This window comes from Hypomesus nipponensis, chromosome 13 (genome assembly GCF_054491055.1).
Source record: "Hypomesus nipponensis isolate SF chromosome 13, ASM5449105v1, whole genome shotgun sequence".
Lineage (NCBI taxonomy): Eukaryota > Metazoa > Chordata > Actinopteri > Osmeriformes > Osmeridae > Hypomesus > Hypomesus nipponensis.
Window position 1 is genome coordinate 11,683,138 of NC_140373.1, and position 9,363 is coordinate 11,692,500.

The 9,363-nt window shown below is 52.3% G+C and overlaps 1 protein-coding gene across 1 annotated transcript in view; it reads left to right on the forward strand.

Annotated features, from left to right (window-relative positions):
* Positions 1-553: 553 nt before the first annotated feature.
* myo15b (myosin XVB) overlaps positions 554-9,363 on the forward strand; it is a 16,085-nt gene continuing 7,275 nt past the window's right edge. Inside the window, exons 1-21 of the mRNA XM_084670515.1 lie at positions 554-605; positions 1,245-1,369; positions 1,489-1,584; positions 2,460-2,695; positions 2,899-3,068; positions 3,257-3,329; positions 3,415-3,588; positions 3,758-3,873; positions 4,085-4,155; positions 4,388-4,466; positions 4,724-4,753; positions 5,012-5,107; positions 5,353-5,441; positions 5,727-5,927; positions 6,037-6,115; positions 7,200-7,301; positions 7,502-7,664; positions 7,890-7,980; positions 8,332-8,599; positions 8,942-9,048; positions 9,202-9,261. Of these exons, the coding sequence (XP_084526641.1) occupies positions 557-605; positions 1,245-1,369; positions 1,489-1,584; positions 2,460-2,695; positions 2,899-3,068; positions 3,257-3,329; positions 3,415-3,588; positions 3,758-3,873; positions 4,085-4,155; positions 4,388-4,466; positions 4,724-4,753; positions 5,012-5,107; positions 5,353-5,441; positions 5,727-5,927; positions 6,037-6,115; positions 7,200-7,301; positions 7,502-7,664; positions 7,890-7,980; positions 8,332-8,599; positions 8,942-9,048; positions 9,202-9,261 (2,475 nt within the window). The 5' untranslated portion in view covers positions 554-556. The remainder of the gene's footprint in view (positions 606-1,244; positions 1,370-1,488; positions 1,585-2,459; positions 2,696-2,898; positions 3,069-3,256; positions 3,330-3,414; positions 3,589-3,757; positions 3,874-4,084; positions 4,156-4,387; positions 4,467-4,723; positions 4,754-5,011; positions 5,108-5,352; positions 5,442-5,726; positions 5,928-6,036; positions 6,116-7,199; positions 7,302-7,501; positions 7,665-7,889; positions 7,981-8,331; positions 8,600-8,941; positions 9,049-9,201; positions 9,262-9,363) is intronic.

Here is a 9,363-nt window from a genome sequence, read left to right on the forward strand (position 1 = left end):
GACTGGAGACTCCTGGTGTGTTTAGTGCTCATACCTCTGGTCTCTCAAACACACCTGGACAGGTAGGGAGAAAGACAAGCGCTCATACACATATCCACATACACACACACACACACACACACACGTACTGTACATACACCAAAACATAAAATGAGGTCCTTGTGTATGAGGTTGTCAGGCCACTTCTTTCAGCATTGTTCTGTTTTTCTCATCGAGCTGTGATTGGTTCACAGCAACACCTGAGGGCCAGGTGAGGTCATGATGGTGAGGTTACTGATATTCCGTTAACTTGTGGATTTGTATGTTTGTTTGTTTTACAGGAAAACAAGGAGAGGAACGAGTTTGATCCTGTATCCAAGAAGCCCTCATCCCCAGCAGGAATGGTACAGGAGACATCCTACATCTTAGCTTCTTTAACCCTCGCCTCCAGATTCAGACACACACAACTTCAAACCCCTCTCTACGCTAAACGACAGTTTAGCCGTTTGGTTCAATAGCTGATTTGTCTTCCTCCTTCCTCCTTCCTCTTTCCCTGTGTGTGTTCCAGGATGTGGGAATGTTAGAGATCCCAGCGGAGCTCTCCTCCAGACTACGCAGTGCAGCAGGTGAGCAGGACCAGGAAACAGACCCTGGCAACAGAGCCAGGAAATAGACCCTGGCAACAGAACCAGGAAACAGACCCTGGCAACAGAGCCAGGAAATAGACGCTGGCAACAGAACCAGGAAATAGACCCATGTTCTCAATGAACCTTCTTCATACACCAGAACCATATTCATACAACATAATCATCCCAATTGAAAATTCTCTGTACTTTCAAATTGGAATGGGGTCGATAGGATTATTCGGTAACACTTTAGATGAGCTCACCAAATTCATAATTTATTAACCAATTTGTTACCTATTAGTTAACAGTTTGTTCACCATTAGTTATTTATTGTTTATACAAAATGTATCATTAGTAAAGCATTTGTTCACGCAGTTAGGGTTAGGGTTTAGGGCTAGAGTTTAGGTTAAGGGTTTACATTTTGGTTAGGGTTTAGCTTTACTAATGCTCTTCTAATGATACATTTTGTATGAACAACAAATAACTAATGGTGAACAAACTGTTAACTAATAAGTAACAAATTGGTTAATAAATTATGAATTTGGTGAGCTCATCTAAAGTGTTACCAATTATTCTAATGGGATGGATGGGTGTTTACCCTTGCTGTCTCTTCATGTAATTCTCACCTACGGCCACCAGGGCGGCAGCATGGTTCAGGGGTGACGGAGGTGGCGCCGCCCCAGGTGAAGGCAGAGCACAGCCTCTCGCTGCCCCTCGATATAGACCGCTACCCCTTCTCGCGCTACGCTAAGAACACACTGAGGGTAAGCACGGCCGTGAACACAAGCACATGCACAGTACATACAGACACACGCACATGCACACACACTAATATACACAATTGTGTACACATGCCCACACATGTCCCTGTCCCGTGTGTCAGGATGGTTGGTGCCAACCTCAGGGCTCCTCCCTCCAGCGACCTTTGACCTCCCTGGAGCCTGAGGATGCCCGCGTCGCCTTGGAGATCTATAAACTGGTCAGTACTGGGATAGACCTCGACAGACAAGTATAGACCTCAACGCAGGCCTCAACAAGTGGGGATAGACCTCGACACATGAGGATAGACCTCGACACATGAGAATCGACCTCGACACATGAGGATCGACCTCGACACATGAGGATAGACCTCAACACATGAGGATAGACCTCGACAGATGAGGATAGACCTCAACACATGAGGATAGACCTCGACAGATGAGGATAGACCTCGACACATGAGGATAGACCTCAACACATGAGGATAGACCTCAACACATGAGGATAGACCTCGACAGATGAGGATAGACCTCGACAGATGAGGATAGACCTCAACACATGAGGATAGACCTCGACAGATGAGGATAGACCTCAACACATGAGGATAGACCTCGACAGATGAGGATAGACCTCGACAGATGAGGATAGACCTCAACACATGAGGATAGACCTCAACACATGAGGATAGACCTCGACAGATGAGGATAGACCTCGACAGATGAGGATAGACCTCAACACATGAGGATAGACCTCGACAGATGAGGATAGACCTCAACACATGAGGATAGACCTGGACAGATGATAATGGACCTCAAAACATGAGGATAGACCTCAACAGATGAGGATAGACCTCGACAGATGAGGACAGACCTTGATAGAGGACTGTGTGGTGAGATGTTGGGTCTGTAGAGCGTGTGACCTCAGATAGAGAGGCTGCAGTTTTGATTCCCTCCTCTGTGCAGAACACATACAGTCTGGCTAGGTTTATAGTCCCTGTCTCTCTGTGTTTCTCCATGTCTCTCTCTTTCCCTCTCTCTCTCCCTCTCGCCCTCTCCCTTTCACTCCATCTCTTTTTCCATATCTCCTCCCCCACAGATCCTACGCTTCGCGGAGGACCCTGACCTGAGCGACTGGCAGGAGCAGATCCTGGGGAACTACATCGTGGAGCAGGGCCAGCGCAGCCCGCCCCTGAGGGACGAGATCCTGGCCCAGCTGGTGTACCACGCCTGGGAGGACCAGGGCCAGGAGGGCTCCCTGAGGGCCTGGCTGCTGATGGCCTGCTGCCTCAGCTCCTTCACCCCCTCCCCCGTCCTGGAGAAACCCCTGCTCAAGTAGGGACACATGCTCCTACAAGCTCACACACACAGACACACGCACATACACGCTCGCATGCACACTCACACGCACTTGTTTTGTCCCTGGTGGGGACTCAATTCAGTCCCATTAAAAATCCAGTTTTCCCTAACCCTTAACCCCAACCCTGACCGTGTCCTTAACCCTAACCTTGGTGTGTGTGTGTGTGTGGTACCTCCAGGTACGTGTCGGACCAGGGCCCTGGGGAGTACCGCTCTCTCTGCCAGCACAAGCTGCTGACCGCCATGCAGCTGCCCCCCCCCGCTGCCCGCCTCTACCCCCCCACCCACCTGGAGTGGACCGCCAATCAGAGGAGGGGCAAGATGGTGCTGGACATACACACCTTCAACGGTGAGGCCACACACCTGTGTGTGTTGTGTTTCTTGACGTGTGTGTGTGGTTCATGCTGTGTTTGTTGATGTGTGTGCGGTTCATGTTGTGTTCCTTGACGTGTGTGTGTGGTTCATGCTGTGTTTCTTAACGTGTATGTGTGGTTCATGCTGTGTTTCTTGACGTGTGTGAGTGGTTTCCGCTCCTAGACGACAAGCTGACGGCAGAGGTGGAGTCGTGGACCACAGGAGAGCAGCTGGCCTCCTGGTTCCTCCTGTTCAGGTACGACACACACCTGCGTGCACCTGCACCTCTGTGTGTGTAGGATGTGTGTGTGTGTGTATATACATGTGTGTGTGTGTTGCAGGGGACAGCTGGAGGCTCCTCAGGGCTGGTCCGTGTCTCTTCTGGCTGACGAGGGCTGGTCGGACCTGGCAGGAAGTGACCTCGTCATGGACCTGCTGGCTGGAGCTGAGACCGCCCTGCCACAGGGAGCGCCCTTCTCCCAGCCCGACTACCTGTTCAGCAACTACGGAGACGGGTACGACACACACACACACACATGCAGACACACACGCACATGCACACACACAAACACACACATGCAGACACACACACTCACAATCACACACACACACATGCAGACACACACACACACACATTACCTTGATCTACTTCAGCGGTGCCGCCTCTGTTTGTGTCTGTGTCAGGATGATGTCAGAAGACCTGGATGACTTCATCCCACCGGCCCCCTCCACCCAGGCCCCGGGCCTGCCTCCCCTGGACCCCACCGCCTGGGGCAGGCCCCAGTACCAGGCCTCCGACGGTACGACTCCTCCCTGAATGACTGCTTCTCTCTGCCTGCTGGACACCAGCTAGAACATCTGGATGGATGGCTGTGGTTAGCTCCTCATTCCTAGCATGATGTTGTGTACTGTCTTAGATTTTGTTTTCTCTCCTCCTCTCCTCTCCTCCTCTCCCCCTCTCCCCTTCTCCTCCTCTCCTCCTCTCCTCTCTCCTCATCTCCTTTACTGTAGGTTCTCGTGGTCGTCCAATGGATGATTATGTGGATGACTTGTTTGTTCCTGTGCTGGACCAGGGACCCCCGGTCAGTATGTCACACACACTGTAACACACACACTACAACACACAAAGACACTCTTACACACACACGGATACACACACACCCTCTAACACACACACACCATCATGCTCTCTTGAGGTTCCTGTGTAGCTGGTCTTTCTGGGCCTGCGTTCCATCATAGGTTCAGTTACTGAGGGTTACTAGGAGTTAGATGTAACTTTACTTGTGTGTGTGTGTGTGTGTGTGTGTGTGTCAGGACATGGAGAGGATGGCCATGCTGAACAGAAGGATGAGAGGAGGAGGGGGGATGCAGCCTGGCATGTACACAGGAGCAGGTAGAAGATCTCTCCTCCATCCCTCAGTCCATCTCTCTCTCTCTCTCTCTCTCTCTCTCTCTCTCTCTCTCTCTCTCTCTCTCTCTCTCTCTCTCTCCATCTCTCTCCTCCATCTGTCTCTCCATCTCTCTCTCTCTCTCTCTTCCATCCCTCTGCCCATCTCTCTCTCTGTCCTCCTCTGTCCATGTTCTAGTATGATCTTATTATATTCCTTCAAGTCCTAATGTGTCTGATCCGTCTGAGTGTGTGTGTTGCAGGGTATCCTATGACAATGCCAGGATACCAGGGTGAGTCCAAATCTAGTCTGTCCTCCTCTGTCTCTCCACCCCCACTTTCTCTCTTCCTCCTCCTCACATCTCTCTCATTTTCACCCCATCCCTTCGTTCTGTGTTGCCTTCCCAAATGCACATTTCACATTTGATTCATTTTCCAAACGCTTGTCACCATGGTGACGTGCTGTACGCATAACAGGACAGCAGATCGAGGACCAGAAGAGCAACAGGATTCCGATGTTCAGACTCAAGTTGTCCTTGTTCTCCATGCAGGGATGCAGATGAACCCAGCCATGCCAGGGTACGGGGCCCCCGCTATGATGCCAACCATGATGCCAGGAGCCATGCCCATGATGCCAACCATGCCATGTAGGACACACACACCTATACACACACTCACGTAGACTCTCTCTCTCGCACACACACTCACTCACACATTCACACACTCACACACACCCAGACACACGCATGTAGACACACACACACACGTAGACTCTCTCATACACACTGACACACACCCACACACTCACACACACACACACTGACACACCCACACACACCCACACACTCACACACGTTGACACACACTAACACAGTGACCTGTTGCACTGCAGCCATGATGATGCCCCAGGCGCCTCCTGTAGACGCCCAGCAGATGGCAGCAACACAGCAGGCTCTCATCCACCAGCAGGCTCTGCTCATGGTGAGGCCCTGGGAGATGTAGTTCCCATCTGTCCTGGCTCAGAACTACAAAACGGAACCATCCTGAACCACAATACTGTGCTGTGCTGACATTCTGTCTTCCTTCACTCTGATCTCTTCCTCTCCCTCCCTGCCTCACATCGTTCTCCGACCCTCTCTTTCTCTCCTCTCCCCTACCCCCACAACCTCTCCCATCTGCCTCTCCTTCCCCCTCCCCTCCTCCCCTCTCCCTCCTCCCCCCTCCCCTCCTCTCCCCTCTTCTCCTCTCCTCTCCTCTCCTCCCCAGGCTCAGCAGATGACCATGCAGGCCATGACCATGTCGCAGCAGCAGACCCAGGAGCAGCAGAGGCAGCAGGCGCGCCCCCCTCCCGTCCTCCGGCCCCCTCCGCGGCCCCGCAGCCCGTCCCCCCCGAGCCCCACCGCCGCCCCTCAGCGCGCCGCCAGCCCGAGACGCACGGAACCACGTGTGCCGCACGTCATACCGGAGGTTGGTGTGTGTGTGTGTGAGGGGGGGGGGGGGCGTATGTTCTTATAGGCATATCTGGTGTATTCTGTATTTGTGTTAATTCAGCGTGTGTGTGTGTGTGCCTTGCCAGGCAGAGAGAGAGGTGGACTTCACTGATCCAGAGCAGCTGGAGTCCTTTCAGGAGAAGAGAAATTTCTTCCAGAAGATAGGTGAGAGAACAGAACTGAGCAGAGGAGGGGAGGACAGAACCGAGAGTAGAAAAGAGGAGAGGAGAGAAGAGAAGAGGAGAGAAGAGAGAGGAGGGGAGGGGACAAGACGAGGGGAGAGGAGAAGGGAGGGAAGAGAGGAGGGGAGAGAGGAGGAGAGGAGAGGAGAGGAGAGGGGAGGGGAGAGAGGAGGGGAGAGAGGAGAAGAGGAGAGAAGAGAGAGGAGGGGAGGGGACGAGACGAGGGGAGAGGAGAAGGGAGGGGAGAGAGGAGGGGAAAGAGGAGGAGAGGAGAGGAGAAGGGAGGGGAGAGAGGAGGGGAGAGAGGAGAAGAGGAGAGAAGGGAGAGGAGGGGAGGGGACGAGACAAGAGGAGAGGAGGGGAGGGGAGAGAGGATGGGAGAGAGGAGGAGAGGAGAGGAGAGGGGAGGGGAGGGGAGGGTAGGGGACGAGAGGAGACTGGTCTGGGTTCTGTCTCCTGGGTGAGGAGTAGGAGGATAAGAAACTATCTGACTCCACCTCCCACCTCTCCTTCACACACTGCTGCCCTCTTCTCTCTCCTCCTCACCCTCTTTGTCATTCCCCCCTCCCGCCTTCCCTCTCCCTCCCTCTCAATTCAATTCAATATGCTTTACTGGGATGAATGTTCAGGTTAAACAATACAGTCTACAGTTAAGGGACAGCACATGTACATGTAAAAATAACTAATCATATTACTCATTATCAGAAATCACAACCAAACAATTATAATAATGGCAAGTTACACATGATGGACTATTTTAACGATCAATTTACTATATAAGATAATAATCAAATAATAAATGTTTTATTTCAAGTGCTTTTTAAAATATATTCTCAAAGGACATTTCTAAATGCACCAAAGTAAAACATATCGTGTAGTGTGCATACATTCAAACATGCATGTGCACGTTCTGTATACACATACGCTCCCTCTCCCTCACTGTCTCTCCCAACCCCTCTCTCTTGCTCTCTTCCCCTTCCCTCTCCCTCCCTTTCCATTTCTCCCTTCCTTCTCCCTCTCCCACTCCCCCCCTCCCCCTATCCCTCCCTCCCTCTGTCTCCATCCAGGTTCTCAGCCCAAACCAGTACCCACCAAGCCCCGCCCCACTCCTACCAGTCCTCCCAGGCAGGCCCAAGCCCACCACCCTCCCCCTGCCCCCCAACCTGAAGGTGAGTCCCCCCACCCTCTCCTCCCCCTGCCCCCCAACCGATTCCAGGTTTGATTCCAGCCCGGGCCATTTCTGCACGTCTTCCTCTCTCTCTCACTCGCACACATTTCATTTCATCTCTAACAGTTTCTGTCAAATGAAGCCGAAAAAGGCCACAAACATATAAAGTGGATATCTTCCCATCTGTCCCATCCTCGACAGCCAAGCCCCGCCCTGTCTCTCCTGTCCTGAAGCCCACCCCTCCCAGACCGACCCCAGAACCGCTCTCCCCCTCCCAACCAGAGCCCAGCACCAGCATCCGTGACATCATCAAACAGTACCAGAACCGGCCCGTCCAGGAGCCCAAACCCTTCGAACCAATCAGGTTTGGAACCATCTCTCTCACCCTCTCTCTCTCTCTCTTAGCCTACCTCGCTACCTCTCTCTCCCTTCTTCTCTCTCTCATCTACTTGTAGTTTGTCTTCAACTTCGGCTGCTACGGCGTGATGTCACAGTCGCCACTCTTGTGACCCCTGGCCTCGTTGGTGGTTGACAGTTCAAAGGTCGTAGTTCATGCGCAGGTGATGACGTGGTGTCTGTCGCTCTCCAGGGTTCCGGCCAAGCAGTTTATGAAGAAGAACAACCCCAAAGAGGAGGCTCTGGCTAAGCTGAGGCGGGGCCCCGAGCCCCACAGACAGCAGGTGGGGCCCCCCAGACAGATGTTTGGATTGTTTTAAAGTTCAAAGTGTGTGTGGGAGGAGCATGAGAGTTTAGGGAACCCCCCCTCCACAGACACACACAATGAAGAAAAAAAAAAACTGTGCTATCAGTGTTACTTCGTTTTTTGTTGGCTACTGAGTTGGTTAAGAAATGAGTTAGTTATTTCGCGAGTATATTTTAATAGTAGTTGTCTAGCTGGTTGGTAAGCTAGTTAGCTTGATAGCTAGTTAGTGAGTTAGCTAGTTAGTTAGTTGGTTAGCTAGTAAGTTTGTTAGTTAGTTAGCTTGTTAGCTTGTTAGCTCGTTAATAAGCCTGTGTCCTCTCTCCTTCAGAAACAGTGGACAGCCCCTCCCCAAGAGGTCCAGTCCAAGAAGAACCCCCCCCTGAGGCAGCCCTCCCCTCCGCCCCTTCCCCCTCCTGCCCTGCCCTCCCCACTGCCCTCCCCTCCCTCCACCAGGGGGCCTCGCTCCGTCTCCAACAGCATGAGGGAGAAGCAGCGCTCCCTCGCCGATCTCTTCACCTCTCAGGCCGCCCCACCGCCCCCCGGCCCCCTCGCCCAGAGCATCCCCGAGCCCCCCCTCATGGCAGCCCCCTCCCTGAGTGAGTGTCCTACTCCACCACGTCCTCCCCCCCGCTTCCCTCCTCACCCTTCCCTCCCACCTTCCCTTTGTCCTTCTCCCCCCCCCCCCCCATTCCCCCCTCCTTCTATTCTCCCCCCTGTACTTCGTTATGGTTGCTTCGGAAACGGTTTCAGTTCATAAATGATGAGTGCTTCCTAAACATTCTGTCTAGTTAGCTCCGATTGAATAACACCTTTTTGGCAGTTTTAACAGCAAAACAACTGACGGTTGACTATGTGTGTGTGTGTGTGTTTGTGTGAGTATGTGTGTGCATCTGTATGTGTGTGTGTGTATGTGTGTGTATGTGTGTGTGCGGGTCTAGACAGCATGTTTGAGGAGGAAAGTGTTCACTCCCAGCTTCACAGGTTCTCTGCCAGCGTATACTTCTCTTACTCAGCCATGCCTGGGAAGGTGTTCCTGCGCAAGGAGGTGAGGACACACACACACACACTACACACACCACCCAAATAACACACACGGACACACACACACCACACAGAGCACATACACTGCGCTCGGAGCACACACTCATGCACACACACAACACTGATAACCATGTGTTCCTTCTTCATGTCCTTTCAGGTGTTTTACCCCAGAGAGAAGTTTAACCACCCATACATCCTAAATCTCCTGTGTGAGCAGGTCAGTTCTGCTTCCTGTTTGGTTTCTGCTTCCTGTTTGGTCTCTACCTGTTTAGTCTGAATGTTTTGTGTGGTCTGTACTGTGTCTATGAGTATACTGACC